Genomic DNA, 17,916 nt, shown 5'->3' with positions numbered 1-17,916 from the left:
GGGGGGACGGCTCCAGCTTCCAGGGAGATCCAGAATGAGATTCAGACAGGCCACTCAAATCACAGTATCTCTCTTGCCCCATGGCTGGTTCAGGGACAGCCCAAGACCTAAGCCAGTTACATGAGAGTGAACTTCAGGACCTCTTTGGGAGACAGGGGAAAGGCTGTCTGCTATTTGCTGTTGGGCTTGTACCTGCAAAGCTATCCAGATGTGCTAGGTGCCAGCGGTTGGATCCTCAGACTGAAGTCTGACAGAGGAAGCCAGAGAGGAGAGAAAAAAGACAGCTGATCTGGATGATATGGGTTGAGCCCATAGATATCGCCGTACGGTTTTAGTCGCATACGCCAATAAATTCCCGTTCTCCTTAAGCCAGGGGAGGTCAGGTTTTCATTTTTTTTTTTTTTATACAATCTAAAGAGATCTACATGATACAGCAGGTGAACAGAGACAACCACTGGACTCCGGACAGTCTCAATGAACAAAGAGGTTCTTCCTGCAGAGTCAACAGCTCTTTAGCTGGAAAGGAGGAATGAGTCACAAGTGGGCACGATATATTTTTCCATTTACTGGGCAAGAACCTGCTTTCATTCTAGTAGGAAAAGGCCAAATAATCATGAGGGGCTTAAGGATTTAGGCTCTAATCCCCAGGTAAGGGCACAAATCCAGACAGTACCAACTGCTATCATTATGTTTCCCTGATACACACTAGATGAGGTACAGGAGGCCCCGGCTTATAAAAGGTGTGGCCCTTGAAGGCAGCACAGCTGTGTGCCTTTGCAGGGGACCATGGAGGCCAATCAAGCGTGTCTTGCCACATGAAACAAACACTGAACAACCTGAAGAGTGTGATTTTATGTCTAGCGTCACAGAATGGTAAACTCCGGAATTGTATCACAGCAAATTTCTGAGAAGTGAATTCAATTGTGCAAAACCTCTGCTGCTTTAATTCTTCTCTTGCTCTGTCATCCCTCACTCCCTTAATGGTTTCTTCCTGTGGAGGCGTATATACCGAAAAACTCTGCCTAGCATGACCTTTTCCCCATCCCCGAGCCACATGGAGGGCTGCCACCATGCACGGCTCTTGGATGCAAGACAACTGTTACTGTACATTTTTTGGAGGAACAAACCAACTTCTACCCAAGAGAGCACGACACTCAAGCAGCAGTTGGCAGATCTGGGAGTTAGGAACTGTTCCACAGGACCACGTTTAGCAAACTCATGATTAGCTTCCACTTACTCGGGCTCTGTAACCATAGGAATATTGTGTAACATTACAGAGAGGAGAGTCAAATTACAGGCCGACTAAAGGGCTTTTTATAGCGCCAATGAGGCAAGGTTCATAACTTGAGCACGTCCATTTTAATTTAATATCCAAACTAAATTGAAGACAGCCTCCCAAACCACCTCATTTTCAGAAAGTGCTGCCAATTTCCACAGCTCCCTTACAGACGCTCCCCCTCACTTAGGGGACCTTCCTGGTGGAGTCCAAACATGGGGCAAGGACCTACCTAATTACACTTTTCTTTTGAACTCAGTACATGTCTCCCCCCCATGCAACCTGACCACCGTAGTGCATAGTTAAGACTAAGCTGGAGGAGCAGACCAAAGTACAGAAAGGCAGCCTCTGGGGAAAGTGAAACGAGTATTTCTTCCTGAACCTACTCCCATGTGAATTTAGAAAAACAGGAGACAGAATGGAAGCAGTGGGCAGTGGTTACAAGCAGAAATGGTCTCGGGAATGTCATATTGATCAGCCCCAAGGTTCACTGGGTGTACTACTGTGTAGCCGATGGAAACACTGTGGACATTCTAGGGGAAATGAATAGGACAGCCACCTACAGATTCCTAAATTTTGTAACCATTCATAATTGAATGCAAATTAATTTTTTTCTCTTTAACTGAGAAAATAGTATGTGCACATGGTAAAAAAAAATATTCAGGCAAAAAAAAGTAGGTGAACATTAAAAGATCAACTGTTCTTGTGCTAGAGGGAACTGCTAATACCAGGTCTGTGTGTCTGCATGCTATCTCTAACAGCGTGCGCACACAAGCACACGTACACATGCCGACAGCTTTTCACAACAGAAGTACACTGTACATGTCATTCTGTACACTATTTTCATTTAACAGTATCTTAAGAAATTGTTCTGTATCAGCACATACATTTATCTACCTCACAGTCCTTCCCTGCTCCATAGTTAATGTCCTCAGGAATGGAAATTAGGTTATTCTTTGGGTTTTGCTATGATAAACAATGATATAAACTTCTGTTCCCTTGTACCTGTCTTGCCTTTAGAAAAATTTCCTAAAAGTGAAATTTCCAGTTCAACAAGTATACATATTTTTAATTTTGAAAAATATTCCTCAACTATCCCTCAGAGGCTGTCCCATGCAATTTCAGAGTGCCTGCTTCCCCAAATCCTTGACAACATTCAAAACTTTGATGTTAGCCAATCTGAGAGGTGGAAAAAAAAAGTCATGTTTTTAATTTGCCTTTTTTTTTTTTAATGAGGAAGAAGGTTGAAAATCTTCTATGTGTGTTTTCAAGTCAATTTTATGGAATATACTTACCCTTTCTGAGCACCTAGTTCCATTTTTGACAAACGTATAGTCATGTAATGACCACAATCAAGATAAAAGTCATTTCCATCACCCACAAAATGCCCCTGTGCCCTGGTGTATCAATCTCCCTCCCTCCACCTCTAGCCCCCCAGCAACCACTTCCACAAAGTATAACACTTTTGAAATCCATCCAACCTGTTACATATACCAGTAGTTCAATCCTTTCATTACTGAATAGCATTCAATTTACGTATACGCCACAATGTGTTCATCCATTCCCTGGGTGATGGACATTTGGATTGTTTCCAAGTTTTTACTGTTATGAATAAAGCAGGTATAGTTAGTTACATACACGTCTTTCTGTGGACTATACTTACATTTCTTGAGTGAATACCTAGTAGTGGAACTGGGTAAAAATTGGTAGGAGTAGGTCGTATGTTTCACTTTATCAGACATTGCTAAATTGTTCTCCGAAACAGTTGGGTCATTTTGCTTTCCCACAGCAACCTCTTCACCAACACATGATATGGTGAGGTGTCTAATTTTGAAATTTTAGCTGTTCTAGTAGGCATGAAGGGGCAATTTTTTAAAAATTTCCTTTTCTTTAAGAACTAATCATGTTGCTCATCTTTTCATGCATCTTTTTGGTCATTTGTATATTTTCTCTGGTAAAGTTCAAATCTTCCACCCATTTATAAAACTGAGTTGGTTGGGTTCTTATTCCTGAATTACTTGAGTTTTTTTTAATATATTCCAGAAACACGTCATTTATCAGATACATTTCTTGAAAAATGTTTCTCATCTGGAGACTGTTTCTTTTTCTTAGTATTTTTTTTATAAATTTTTTTAAATGTTTTATTTATTTTTGATACAGAGAGAGACAGAGCATGAGAGGGGGTGGGGCAGAGAGAGAAGGAGACACAGAACCGGAAGCAGGCTCCAGGCTCCGAGTTAGCTGTCAGCACAGAGCCTGACACGGGGCTCGAACCCACAAACGTGAGATCTGACCTGAGCCGAAGTCGGAGGCTTAACCGACTGAGCCACCCAGGCGCCCCTCTTAGTATTTTTTAAAGAGCTCAAATTTTTTATTTGGCTTTAGTTTATAAGCTTTTTATGTTTCCTGCTTTTGGTATTTTATTTGTGAAATCCTTTCTAAACCAAGGTCACCAAAATTTTGTTTTCTTCTATAAGTCTTATAGTTTTAGCTCTTAGCTTTAGGAATATGATCCATTTTGAGTTAATTTTTATATGTAGTTTAAGACAAAGATTGAATTTCTTTTTCTCCCATATGGATTTTCTCCCACCAGCACCATTCACTGAAATAACTATCCTTTCCCCCATTGAATTACCTTGACACCTTTATCAAACATCAAATAACCTGGATGCTTGGGTGGCTCAGCTGGTTAAGCATCTGACTTCGACCCAGGTCATGATCTCATAGCTGGTAAGTTCGAGCCCTGCATTAGACTCTGTGCTAACAGCTTAGAGCCTGGAGCTTGCTTCAGATTCTGTATTGCCCTCTCTCTTTGCCCCTCCCCAACTTGCACTCTTTGTCACAACAATAAATAAACATTAAAAACAATTAAGCTTCCTTTAATATTAAAAAAAAAAAAAGACCAATTGACCTTATATGTGTGGGCCCTATTTCTAGATGCTCTTGTCTGTTCCACTGATTTCTCTGTCATTCCCTAGGAAATACCATGTGATCTTACTCTCCTTGTGTAAATGTTAATTGCATTTTCTTCACTGTCTTTAAAATCTCCTTGAGCCTCTTACATTCTCCATCTCTGTAACATCTTTGAGAAAGTTTAGAAACATATGCTATCCACTATGTAAATTAGACTTCATTTATCCTATAGGCTAATTCTTTCAAGACTAGATTTAATACACAGCAATGTGATACGCAAATTTGTATTTTCTGATTACAGAAGTCATACATCTCAATAATTTGCATCACTTCTTATATCTAGTGCCTAAGAATCCAGAGTATCCAGGGACACCCCCAAGTGGCTCAGTTGGTTAAGTGTTCGACTTCGGCTCACTCATGGTTCATGAGTCCGAGCCCCATGTCGGGCTCTGTGCTGACAGCTCAGAGCTTGGAGCCTGCTTCAGAATTTGTGTCTCCCTCTTACTCTGCCTTCCCTGGCTCACACTCTGTCTCGCTTTCTCTCAAAAATAAACAAACATTAAAAAAAAAAAAAAAAAAAAAGAATCCAGAGTATCCACAGCCACTTCTGTACTAAGATCCAAAATCTCTTACAGTGACAAATTCCTGTCTTTTGAAAACCTGCTTGCAGCAATTCCAATAAGCAAAAGTGCCGGTGAGATGAGGGGAGAGGAAGGTGAACTCCCATCCGGGTTCCCCACTGCCCTGGAACGCAGGACTGTGCTTAACAGCAGTCACTCCATCACCCCAACAGCCTACCACGTCCTAGTCCTGCACCATCGGTCTGTTCTCCTTTACTGGTGGGTGGAACTGCCATGACCTGCGAGGCTCTGCTGCTTCTGTGAGTCCACGGTCCTCAAAATCCGGGGCTTCTCCACTCATTAGCAGGCAAGCCTTCAGATCTCCAAAGTTATTGTGAAGAATGACATAAAGAATCCTACTTAGGATTTCTTCTGAAAGAAGTCTTTTCTTGTTTTACTTATGCTACTCTGTACAAGGATGTGGGAAATGAAGGGCACAGAAAAAAGAATGTCTGTGTCCACATTCAAGATCTCAGAGAAGGAAGGCTGGCTCACGGTGGCATCAGAGATCAGGGGGTGACACATGCTATTGTAATTTGGTGCTTTAAAGCTCTGCAGTTTAACACCTTTCAGGTATTCTCTGTAGCACTAACCTTGCTCTAGACATTAGTTAAAAAGGAAAAAGTTACAGAATGAGGGAGGAAAAAAAACAGCGAAAAGAAATTTGAATTCCTTCCACCAGCATGGTGAAAAACTAATCACGATGCACACACACAAAAAAGGGAAATCAAGTTTCAACAGCGCAATGAGGCTCACAGTCAACATTCTGCCTGTCACCAGAGGAATATCCACCATGCAGAACTCGGTTAAGTCCTGAGAAAAATCGACTTGCAGGAACGCTATGATAGGCAATGGCCCTCCACCCACCCTAAGCCATCATCCAAGATACCACAGGGAGCATCACTGCACCTTTTCCACCTCACTCCAGCACACACGGCGGGGGAAGCTACTGGTAGGAGTGGTCAGGACTGTCCTGAGAACGCAATCCAGGCAGGGAAATTAGACTGGGACAGCAGGGTAGAAGGGACAAAGTTCTAGAAGAAATACACCAGTGACAGCCAAGAACCACGGCACACTTCTGATGAACCATTTCTCCCAGAACCATGACCAAATAGCAGAATCAGGGAAAACCTACTCAGGCTTCTGGGCACACACTAAAACAAAGACTTAAAAATGCCAGAAAGTTGGATGGACTCACACATACCAGGCCTCCAATTTCCTATGACAGGATGATTCTAACAGCTTTGAGGAAAATAATGGAACAAGGATAATGTTTCCACTGTGAATTTAATGGCAAAGATTTATAAACTTCCCTGTGTCCAGGTTTGATTAAAAAGTGGATAAAACAATGGGCATAAAACATGAAGACCAAAACATTCTCGCAAATGTTTAGAAAGCACCTGTTCTGTACTATAAATAAAATTAAGAAAAATATGGACATGGTAAAATAAAGCATAGTATAAGAAGACACACACTGAAATAATAAAAGTGATGGCTGAAAAGTATAAATGAAAACAGCTAAATAAGAGATGTTAGTAAAGCTACTGAACTCAATCACAAAATTAAAAGTTGGATTATAAACAGCCAGAAAAGAAAAAAAAAATCAACCCAAAAGAAATTTAACAAATTCTGTGTTAACAGATATGGGGTACAGGTTGAGAATTTTTGCTAACATATGGAGAATCAGGAGAAAAACAGACTTTAGAAAGATAAAAAATAAAGATCATTTTTTTCTTTAAAGACTGAAAATTTGTTTTCCTTTGAAAAATATGAAAAGAAATATAAATTCTCAAGAAACATAGGGAGAATGCCTAACTTCATCAGAAATTACAGAAATGCCAAGTTAAACAAAAAAGAGATACATTTAAAATATATTTATAATTTACACTAGAAAAATTACTCAGAATATGGCAAGGATGTGTGGTCAGGGCAGTACACACTGCCCACTGCTGACAGCCAATTCAGGAATATTAGTTAAGGGCCTTATACATGTACATACCTTGACCCAGCAATTCAACATCTTAAAATAAACCCTAGGGAAATCATCCGACATGCATATGTAAGTTACAAGTAACAACAGCCAACATTTATTTACTAACATGCAGAGGTTCTCAACTCAGTAACCCATATGCATCTTTCATGTAATCCTCACATTATTAAAGGCAGGAGTTATCATTACAGATGATAAGATAAAAACACCTGACAGGTTTAAATAATTTAAGGTCAAATGGATAAGCAGCAGGCTGCAACTTGTCTAACTCCAAAATCCACACTCTTAATCTCTGCACCCCCAATGGGGATGTTCACAAGTGTCTTCCAGAATGATGAAAAATTACAGTCAGCATATGCATACAAGAACAGGCTCTGATGAAAAAGTTGTAGCTAGAGGTGATAGGCGGCTCAGGTGGTTAAGCATCCAACTCTTGGTTTTGGCTCAGGTCATGATCTCACAGTTCGTGGGTTCAAGCTCTGCTTTGGGGTCTGAGCTGACATTGTGGGACAGCGTGGTATTCTCTTTCTCTTTCTCTATTCCTCCCTCATACTCACTTGCTCTCTCCATCTCTCTCAAAATAAATAAACACTTAAAAAAATGTTGTATCTACACAATACATGCCTCCCCCCTCCACAAGAAATCACACTCTAGAAGGATTTGAATAACATCAGAAAAGAGACTGTAGTGTTACGTGGAAAAAGCCCATTAAAAAGCAGTATACATGCATGGTGTGATTCCAACTTTGTCAACATTTTATATTATAGAATATATTTTAAAGGTATGATAAAATGGTCAATGAAGGTCTAACATACAAGATTTTTATTTTCTTCTTTCTACTTTTTATATCTCTCCAAATTTGCTTTAATCACCACTCACAACTTTTAATCAGAAAGAGTTATTTAAAATTAATATAGAAATGTACAAGAAGAGAAAACAGACATGTGAAGATGCATATAGCTCATTTGTATTTTAAAATGTTGAGCTAAAATTTGGAAAAATTTACCTTAACATTCAGAGGAGAGGAGAAAAACAACAGTTCATATGGAGAAGAGACTATTTCTAGGAATCTGCAAGTATTCCTTAGACCTTTTTACCCTTCACAGACTAAGGAACCCCACCGCTAGGAAGAAGGGATCAAGGGTAGCTTTTGGCAGGACACTAGCACCAGGCTCTACCGCACATACTAAAAGAAATTCCAAAAAGGTCTCTTAAAGAATCCTAGTCAAGACATATAAAAAGTTCTCTAAGCACTGGCTCTTAAGATTCCTCTTCTAATCTTAAGCCCAGTACATAAGCTCGAAGTGATCAAAAGAAGTCTCTGTTGCTACTGATTTCTAATCTATCCTTTCAATAATAAAAACTCACTACTGAACTTGAGAGAGCCCTTAAAAAATAGTCCATATCTTACACATTGCCTGGCACTCAAAGGGCATCCAATCAATACAGAGGAAAGCAGTAGTAAAACGAACGGCGCACACTCTGCCCAGCCATCTCAGAGAGGTTTTGCAGTGTAGGAACCCTTTTATTTCACACTCTTGGCTAATCCAGCTTAGTACCAATACCAAGAATTGTTGACGAGGATAGCATGTTCACAAAACGGAAGAGAGACAGGACTCTGCCTTTAGGTCTGGAGTCTCCCTGGTCTAAAAGGTGGTTCCTCACTTCCAAGACCCAAACTGGTGACCTTCACTGGTAGTGAGAAGCACAGATACCATTCTCCACTTTTGACGGGATCTTGTATCAGGGTCATGTCTCAATTCTGGTTGAGCTTCAGTTTGAATTCTAGTCTATCTGTTATGTTCTCCTGGCAGAGGCAGCTGGCCTTGTGACTTTCAGCTGCTGGTTATTAGTTTTTCATGACATTTCTCAGATGCTCATGATTATTTTGTCTGTCCCTAGGAAAACAGAGGAAGAGAACAGGACAAATATCTTGTTTGAGAGTCCCTAAGAGAGGTGATAAATACAAGATCCTTTCATACCTCTCTCTGCTTAGCACAAGTGAGCTAAAGTGGTTCTTTATGCTAACAAACCCATCTAAAATGTCATATTTCTTTTCACTAGTATCACCTTACATAATAATCTGTCATCTTTGAAATCTCTCTGCCCCATATCCAGTTAGTTACAAAGTCCTGTTGATTCTCTGTCTCCAGTTGAGCCTTTTTCCCCTAATTTTAGAGCAGCTACCTGGTCTAGCCTTGACAGGCTGTTCTAGGCTTAATTATTTCCACTGTTTCCTTCCCCCATGCATTTCCATGATCAAATATATGCTCCCCATTGCTGCCAACAATACCCTCTTAAAACTACAATCTGATCTTGTTAACCTGTCATGGACACACTTTTTATCTACCCAGCATCCATTATTTCAGGAAAGCACTCCTGCATCGTTCTATTGACAATACTGCTCAGTCCATGGTCTTCTACAGTCTAACCTCCTCCCTACCCCACCTCTGGGCCACACTCCCTCAACATCACCAGAGAGGCACAGGTTCAGGCCATCTGGATCCATCTGCTGTAAGGCATGTGACTGGCCTGGAATTGAGAAATGAATCATGCCCCATGCTGACCAATCAAAGTCGTCAATGAACTGTCAAGAAAGATACTCTCTTCTCCATGATGTAAGATTCAAAAACTACTGAGGCTGGACTATGTGGGATATTCCCACAGACAACACAGCCGACACCAAGACAGAGAGCAGAGACCATGAGAAGCCATAATAAAGGAATGGAAAAAGCTTCAACAAAGGTGAAGATGTCACTGGAGCCACCAGATCCTGCTAGGCTTCTACCATTATGGACTTAGCAAGTGTTAGCCCATCAATCAGTAATTAAACTCATGGGCAGGTAACCCAGAGAAACACATTTATATTCCGATTTAAACCTGTACACAATTGTTAACAGCAGTTTTATTCCTAACTTCCCCACACTGGAAGCAACCCCGATGTCTCTCAACAGGAGCATGGTTAAACAGACTGGGCACATTCATACAGTGGAATACTACTCAGCAAAAAAAAAAAAAAAAAAAAAAAAAAAAAAAAAAAAAAAAAAAAAAAAAAAAACCCCACAAAAAAACACCAACCAAGTATGGATCCAATAACTTGAAATTACCTCAAAGGAATTATGCTAAATTAAAAAAAAAAGCCAATCCCAAAAGATTACATATGGTTCCACTGAGATAATCGTGAAATAACCAAATTAAAAATAAAGAATAGATTAGCAGGTGCTAGGGGTTAGGGAAATCAGTGAGGTGACAGGTGAGGCAGATGGGCGTAGCCTTAAAAGGACCTCACAAGGGATCCTTGTGGTGAGGACACTGTTCTGCATCTTGATTACATAATATCCAGGTTGTGATCTCCTACTAGAGTGTAACAAGACGTTACTACTGGAAGACTGTGGGTAAAGATACACATTGCTCTCTACAGAACTCCTTACAACTGTCTATAAAGGTAACATTGCCTCAAAATATAAAATTTCACGTATTAAAAACTTTCCCCAGTGCAAATATGAACTAAGAACCAGATTCTCAGTGCAAGAGTACTTCACCAATAATCATACTCTCAAATAAAAGATCTCACTGTACCTAGCAAGACTACAGGGTTTTGCCAACAAGAGGCAAAGCGGTCTGTAGAAAAAAAGAGAAGAGTCATTCTAGTCAACATCAAAGAGGAGATTTCCTTACATATGAAAACTATTTTCAGAAACTGGCAAAAAAAAAAAAAATGCAAATACTGGCAAGAGAAGTGTCCCTGCCCAGACACTGAGCAGGGACCCTAAGTGACAGTCCATCTCTGCAAGCTCATGGCTGGGCTTCCATGGGGATGAGTAACAGCCACTGATCTGTGAAATCTGATATGTTTGCCATTTAAATCCATGTGACTCACTGAAGCTGGCTGCATTCACATCTAAAAATAAAGGAAATCTGCAGCCTAAGCAATTTGGCTCATGGGCTCCTGGGGTTTTGATTCAAACAATACACATTCAAAGATAGTGGTTTTGTACGTTATGCCAGCCAGCTGTAAGGGAGGTAGTGCTGCTCAAATGACAGAGTCTAGGTTGAAATCTAGATGCAGAGAAGTTCCAAGAATTATCTGCTTATCTACAAGTTGTCACGTGACACCTTCTCGGCAATAGGGAACATGAGATCTGAGGTCCTCTGCTGCTAGAAGGATGCCCTTCCTTGGGCATCGGGTGTGCCCCATTAATGCCTGCCTCCAGAGCAGACAGGGGGAGTCATAAACTATTAAAGACAGAGGAGGGTGTAGTGGTCACATGAGTGACTGAGCACCACTTGGACTGGCAGTGGCTGAGTCCATAAACAAAGGGCGTGGTGCCTTGGATTTGCCAGGTTTTTTGTTTCATCCAGTCTCACTTGGTATCTCTTCCAGTAATGCATCCATCCCTAACAACTGGTGAGTGGAGCAGCTCATTTCTGGGCATTCCGTCCCGGAGACCCAATTCCTTCCTTCCCAAGAGGCCATTCATACCTACACAACTAGGACCCCACAGGGACCTGTTTTGCACAGCCACTGTTGCACTCACCCATCAGGACACTCAGTAGCTTCTGGACTCTGGAATTGACCCCCACGATTCGGTACAGGCCTTGTTCATTGATCCCTGAGGAAAGAAACAGTGATGATTTAATTAGAGGCACGTCAGAACGCAAGTCAAGACAAGCCAGCCAGATGCACTTTTTTCATTTTCTCGGTCCTTCTAAAAGCTGCTCTAATTAAAGTCCCCTGTCACTCAGCTCTGCTCTTAGCGAAAGAGAGGGATTTGGTGCAGCTGTCTAGGATTTCACGGGTGTGCTGCACACTTCAGCCCTTGTGTTAGTTCAGTCCGGTCAACAGAGGGGAAAGAGACCTTCCTTTTCTCTTGCCAAACACAGCATCTGAAGAGTTTTCAAAGATGCAAAATATATACTTTTAAAGGTTACACTTAATTGGGCTTTCAATTTAAAGAACCAAAACTGACATGACAGAAATTTCAGACTTCAGAAAAGAATAAAAGCTTTACAATCTTGTTTCAAATACAGAATAAGATTATAAATGTGTGACAGCAAAACGTAGGACAATGTTCGCCACCACTGAGAAATTAGATCAGTTCAATTGTCATGTAAACATTATTTATGAAGAAAAAGGAGATTTGCCTCCATTCAACCCAGGTAAATATTTAACTGAGCTAGAAGGGGATTACCTCCACACACCCAAAGAACCAAAAACTAACCCATCTGAGTGCTTTGTTCATTGATGCGCAAGGTTTACATCACCACTGTACCATTTACCAAAGGGGCATTTCTACCAAGTGACTGGAAATGATTTTTCTGGTACCTGACACCTCTCACCTAAGATGCTTCCCATCTTACTCTCCTGAGGTCCAATTTCCAACCAGTAGCCAAAATGAACTTCTTAAAGGATGCATCGGTTCAACCCCTCTTTCCTTATAACCTTCCAACGGCCTCCCACTGTAGTGAGACCACAAGCAAACCTTACTGTGGCCCCCAAGGCCCTGCAGGATGAAGCCGAGGCCCACCTTTGCATCAGCCACCTTTACTCTGCCCCAGCCACGCTGGCCTTCCCGTTTCCCCAATGCATCAAGCCCGTGCACCCAAATCACAGCCTCTGTTCAGCTGCTTCTGCCACCTGGGACATACGTCTCCCAGATCTTCTGTTCATCCAGGGATCCGCTGACATGCAACCTGTTCAACCTAAGGAATCCCATGACCGACACTACCAGCCAGTCTCTACCTCTTTTCTTGTAGCAAGTAATACTTGAAATTATCATTTTTATTTAGTTTGTTGTCTTCCTCCCAATAACCACAGTATAAACTCTAGGTACAGTGACTGTCTTCTTCACCATTATCTCCCCAGTACCTAGGTCACCATATGATACATGATAGAATGAATGAAAGCACTGCGTCATACTCCTTCACGTCCCTACTTTGGGGACAAAACACAATTTCTTGCAAGAAATTGGGGAAAAGGCTATCTCTCCAATGTCTCTAACAAGGCCTATCTGGAATTAATGAATAAAAAAAGAAGTGGTCTATCTAGAATGACAGGATTTTATAGCTAAAAGGGGTCTGTAAAAGCCCCTACAAAGCTCAGGGACTAGTCTGGCCTAAAACGAAGGGGCGGACCCCAAGTTACTTAATGGCAAAGCCATTACTGAGTCACATGGTGGCTTCAAGGGCTTGTTCTTTCTCAAGGGTCTCTACTTCTCCTGTCCTTGACCTTTCCTGAAACTGGATCCAGCACCGTCTCCCACTGGACGATGATTAACGAACCCCACAAAGTGTGGGAGGTCTGCTCATTTCTGGTCACCAAAATACTGTGTGTGTGCATGCATGCATTCCAGTAGCAAAATAACCACTTCCTTCCAGGATTTATGTTAAAATGGCACTTAACTTTTTTCCTTTTTGTGTCAAATGAAAACTTTCTTATAAGTTAAAACATATCATTTTCATTTTCATTCTAGGGGAGGAGGGGACAAAGAGGCAGAGGTGAGGACACCAAACAACTGGTGACCTTGCTCTTCCTCTACTATTGTGCGTATTTTATGGTTTCACACCATAAAATAAAAGTTGTCCCCGAGATAACGGATTTTCATTTATCATACAGGCTCGCCAAATGGGTTTCAGTGATTCTGTTTCCCTATCGTTGGTTTGACTGCTGAAAACTGAGACAAAACACGTGGCCCATCTTGGCCAAGTGTGTAAATTTCACAGTGGAGGGGAGGGGGTTTTTGTGTTGAATTTACCTCTGGCTCCATTTTATGTCTCTACCTTTATTAACCCTGTACCTCTTACTCCTAATTCTTTTCTTTTAAAATGAAAATTAAAATACCTGTCAAAAAATTACCTTGGTAATAAATACTTTAAAAATGTATGGGGCACCTGAGTGGCTCAGTCAGATAAGCATCCAGCTTCGACCGAGGTCATGATCTCACAGTTCGTGGGTTTGAGCCCGGCATCGGGCTCTGTACTGACAGCTCAGAGCATGGAGAATGCTTTGGATCTGTGTCTCCCTCTTTCTCTCTGCCCTTCCCCCACTTGTACTCTGCCTCTCAAAAATAAATAAATGTAAAAAAATTTTTTTAATTAAAAGAAATTTAGACACTGCATTTAAGGCATGTAGATAAACCACAGGGAGACAGTAAGAACAGCAGAGATACCAGTGACCAGGCAATGATATCTGTGCACATACACAACTCCTAAGCCCCTAACATCTCCAGAGTGGGTTCACGCTGGGCAGCCTATTTTAAGCTTTCGTGTTTCATTTAATATGTAATAATGAAAACCATGCATGTCAATAAACATATTTCTACTGCAGTTTTAGTGATTCACAGCATTTTACCGCATGGATGCACCACTGCTGATTTAACCAATTTTTGAAACATTTGGCCAATTTCTGATTTTTCAGGTTAACACCACAGTGTAAACGTCTTTATAGCTCAACCTGTCCGTGTCCTTATTTCCTGCAGATCCATTCCCAGAAATCTCACCTACTTCGACTTTATATTCTCTGACTGATTTTACTTATCTTCACAAGCTGCCTTCACTCTTTATTGAAGGAAGCTAGAACAGAAATACACCAACATTTATGATATCTTAGCATACACTAAAATAACTACTTCGGGAAGAATGCTTTCTGACCGGGTAAGAGGAGAGACTCACACGGGGTTTTTTTTCTCCTCCCCTTCTACTCAGTGCTTCACAGACTTTATAAAGATATTTATGTTTCATAACTAGTGAGAGTTATAGATCCTGCTTTAAAAGAATGCTTCTTTCAATCCAATAAAAAAGACTGATGGGTTCAGAGGTTGGGGATTACTAAGATTCACATCTTTGACAATGGTTCAAATCAAATTCACAGGAAAGATAGTTATCAGCTTTTCTCAGGGGTACAGAAACCAGAGCACTCAAAGTCCCAAAGTGCCAGAACTGAGAAATCTCCTTTGTGGCAATGTCTGAGGATGAAATGGAAACCACTGGGCTGAATCAGCTTCCCTGATGTCAAAGTCCTGCTCCTACAGACCCAAGAAAGGTCAAGGTGCCACAGGCAGGGCCTGACTCCAGCAGTGATGCAGGAAACCAGGGGTCTGCCCCCTTCTGCCTACCTGCGGAGTCGCCGGGGACCAACTCCCTAAAGCACGGTTCCCAAACAGGTGTCCACAGACCCCAGGGTCCACTAGACAATTTTAGATGTCAATGAACTTTGACAGGAAAAGCATTACACCATTACTTTCATGACCCTATAACTGAAATTAAACACTTCCATCATAAGAAACAAGTCACAGCATTAGCAATACCTGCCACTTGGCCAGAAATCAGGCATTATCATAACACATGGCGTGTGCTATAAGCATCTTGAAATATCACTACAGCTGACCCTTGATCAACATGGGTTTGGAATGCACAGGTCTACAAACGTGGACTTTTGTCAATAAGTTTAGTATAGTACTATAAACATATTGTTTTATTTTCTTAACATTTTCTTTTCTCTTGCTTGGTTTATTATAGTATTATGGTGTATATAATATGTATAACATACAAAGCATACGTTAACTGATTGTTGATATTATAGGTAAAGCTTTCCAGTCAACAAAAGACTGTTACACGTTGTTTGTGGAAGTCTTAAGTTACATGGAGATTATTGGCTGCCTGGCTGGGGGTGGGAGGTCAATGCCTCCAGCATTACTTGAGGGTCAACTGTATTTCTGAATTATGCCAGTTGTGACACCCACTACTATTATTTATGTATTATTACATCACAACTATGTTTGTCAATATTTCAACAGAATTTCAGTAACTAGATTCCTTATTATCCCATGTATTTGATGCACGTGCATTTAAAACACTGTCATATCAGCCAAAGAGGCTGATGATAGTAATTCAGCTCAAAGCATCTACTTCAGAGCAACGCGACTCGTGGAAACACACCAACAACGGCATTTGGGGAGTTAATGAGTCACTTAAAGTCAGGAAAAAGATAGCAGGTCAGATGCCTCATCAGACTCATGACCTTCACTGAGAACAATGCCATGTGTTGAACAATTTTACCTCTGGTTTCCACAGCATGGATGCATTTCCTGATGATGCTGAAGCCAATGCTATCCAACTGTGCAGCTGGAAGAGGAAGAAAAGGGCAGTGAGGTTGCTGGTCATGCACATACCATCCAATGATAAGGCCTGACGGACCCAGGATCCGTCAGTCTCACGGTGCGGCCACATGTACAAACAAATTAAAAAAATTTGCTGGCATTCATTGAGAACTGTATACGAGGTACAGTTCTTTTATTTTTTATTTATTTTATTTTATTTTATTTTATTTTGAGAGAGCAAGGAAGTAGGGGAAGGGCAGAGAGAGAGAGGGAGAGAGAGAAACCCTCACTGTCAGCACAGAGCCCAAGGTGGGGTTCGGACTCACAAACCACGAGACTGACCTGGGCCAAAATCAAGAGTCAAATGTTTAACTGACTAAACCACCCAGGCATCCCATGCCAGGTACAGCTCTAACTGCTTTGTTTATATGATCTCACTGAATTGTCGCAGTCACTCTGCAAGGGATAGTATCCTCTATTTACAGCTGAAGGAATTGCAGCATAGAGTGATGAGCACTTTACCAAGGAATAAGTAGGCATCCTTAAGAACATTTGTTTTGCTATTATCAGGAGCTATAAAACTTAAGAGCTTCCTGGTCACCTTCAAAAAGTATAAATTCAGTGTATCAATAAATGTTGGATAAGTGCTTTAACTATCTCATTTAGTCCTAGCATGTCCTCTGAGGTGATACTGTCATTGGCTCCATATTAAAGATGAAGCAACTGAGATTTCCTTCATTTGGAGCATATTTGCAAAGTGAAAAATCCTGACCAAAGCTGCAGACCTAGTATGTGGGAGACTTACTCCAGAGCCCTTATGACCCAATGCCTTAAATATGATCTTGAACTACAGAGAGAAGTCAATGGGGTGCCTGGGCGGCTCAGTCGGTTAAGCATCTGACTTTGGCTTAGATCATGATCTCATGATCATGAGATCATGAGATCTCATCTCATGAGTTTGAGCCCCACGTTGGGCTCTCTGCTGACAGCTTGGAGCCTGGAGCCTGCTTCAGATTCTGTCTCCCACCCCCCTTCTCTGTCCCTCCCCCATTCATGCTCAAAAAATCATCTCTCAAAAAATGAATAAACATTAAAAAAAAAGTTTAAATAAAGAAGTCAAATCCTGTACAGGTGATTAGAAAAAAGGAAAAGTAACCTGGAGGAAAGTTAAAGTAGCCTATCACAAAGAGGTTACCAGAGAAATAAGCATAAGGCAATAGAGCCATCCTGGGTGTAGTAAGGCAGCAGGTAGTCAGAGTTCTCCACCTGCTACAAACCCCACTAATGTGACTCAGAAAATAAATGGCCAATAGCGGCGACCTTTTCTACAGCACAGAACCAATTGCCCAACCCGGCAGTGCACCTGGGAACCCACTGAAATTCATCCGTGTGCTTTGATTACCCAGTGAGGAGATGTAGATGGGAAGCTTTAAGAACAGGTTCACCTTTTGAGCACCTTGGGACATCACGGCACAACATCCTACAAACTAATGGTTCACAGTGGAGGAGAGAATGATAGAAAGCAGGAAGGTAAAGATTTATAAATAATTTGTCATCATCCCAGGGCAAGAAATAAACTTGTAAAAAATGAGAACTGCACAGAACTTGAACTCACTCTTTGATCTAATCCAAAAAGAACCTTTTTCAAATACTTTTTAAAGTTTTTAATTTTAATTCCAGTATAGGTAACATACAGTGTGATATTAGTTTCAGGGCTAAAATACAGTGATTCAATAACCTCATATATTTCTTAGTGCTCATCATGGGAAAGTGCACTCCTTAATTCCCATCACCTATTCCACCCAGCCCCCACCCACTTCCATCCTGGTAACCATCAGTTCTCAGTAGTTAAGGGTCTGTTCTTTGGTTTTCCTTTGTTCATTTTTTTTTTGTTTCTTTAATTCCACATGAATGAAATCATATGGTGTTTGTCTTTCTCTGATTTATTTGGCTTAGCATTATACTCTCTAGCTGCATCCATGTTGTTGCAAATGTCAAGATTTCATTCCTTTTTGTGGC

General features: G+C 41.1%; 1 protein-coding gene across 5 annotated transcripts in view; it reads right to left on the bottom strand.

Moving 5' to 3' along the window:
• ARHGAP26 (Rho GTPase activating protein 26) overlaps positions 1-17,916 on the bottom strand; it is a 419,918-nt gene that overhangs the window by 163,614 nt on the left and 238,388 nt on the right. For all 5 annotated transcript variants that reach the window (XM_029942151.1, XM_029942152.1, XM_029942153.1 and 2 more), the window contains exons 13-14: positions 15,857-15,922; positions 11,338-11,412 (exon numbers count right to left, since the gene is read on the bottom strand). In XM_029942151.1, coding sequence (XP_029798011.1) covers positions 11,338-11,412; positions 15,857-15,922 — 141 coding nt within the window. The remainder of the gene's footprint in view (positions 1-11,337; positions 11,413-15,856; positions 15,923-17,916) is intronic.

Source organism: Suricata suricatta, chromosome 6 (assembly GCF_006229205.1).
Source record: "Suricata suricatta isolate VVHF042 chromosome 6, meerkat_22Aug2017_6uvM2_HiC, whole genome shotgun sequence".
Classification (NCBI taxonomy): Eukaryota; Metazoa; Chordata; class Mammalia; order Carnivora; family Herpestidae; genus Suricata; species Suricata suricatta.
The sequence above is the reverse complement of the archived record's forward strand: the minus strand, read 5'-3'. Positions and strand labels throughout refer to the sequence as shown.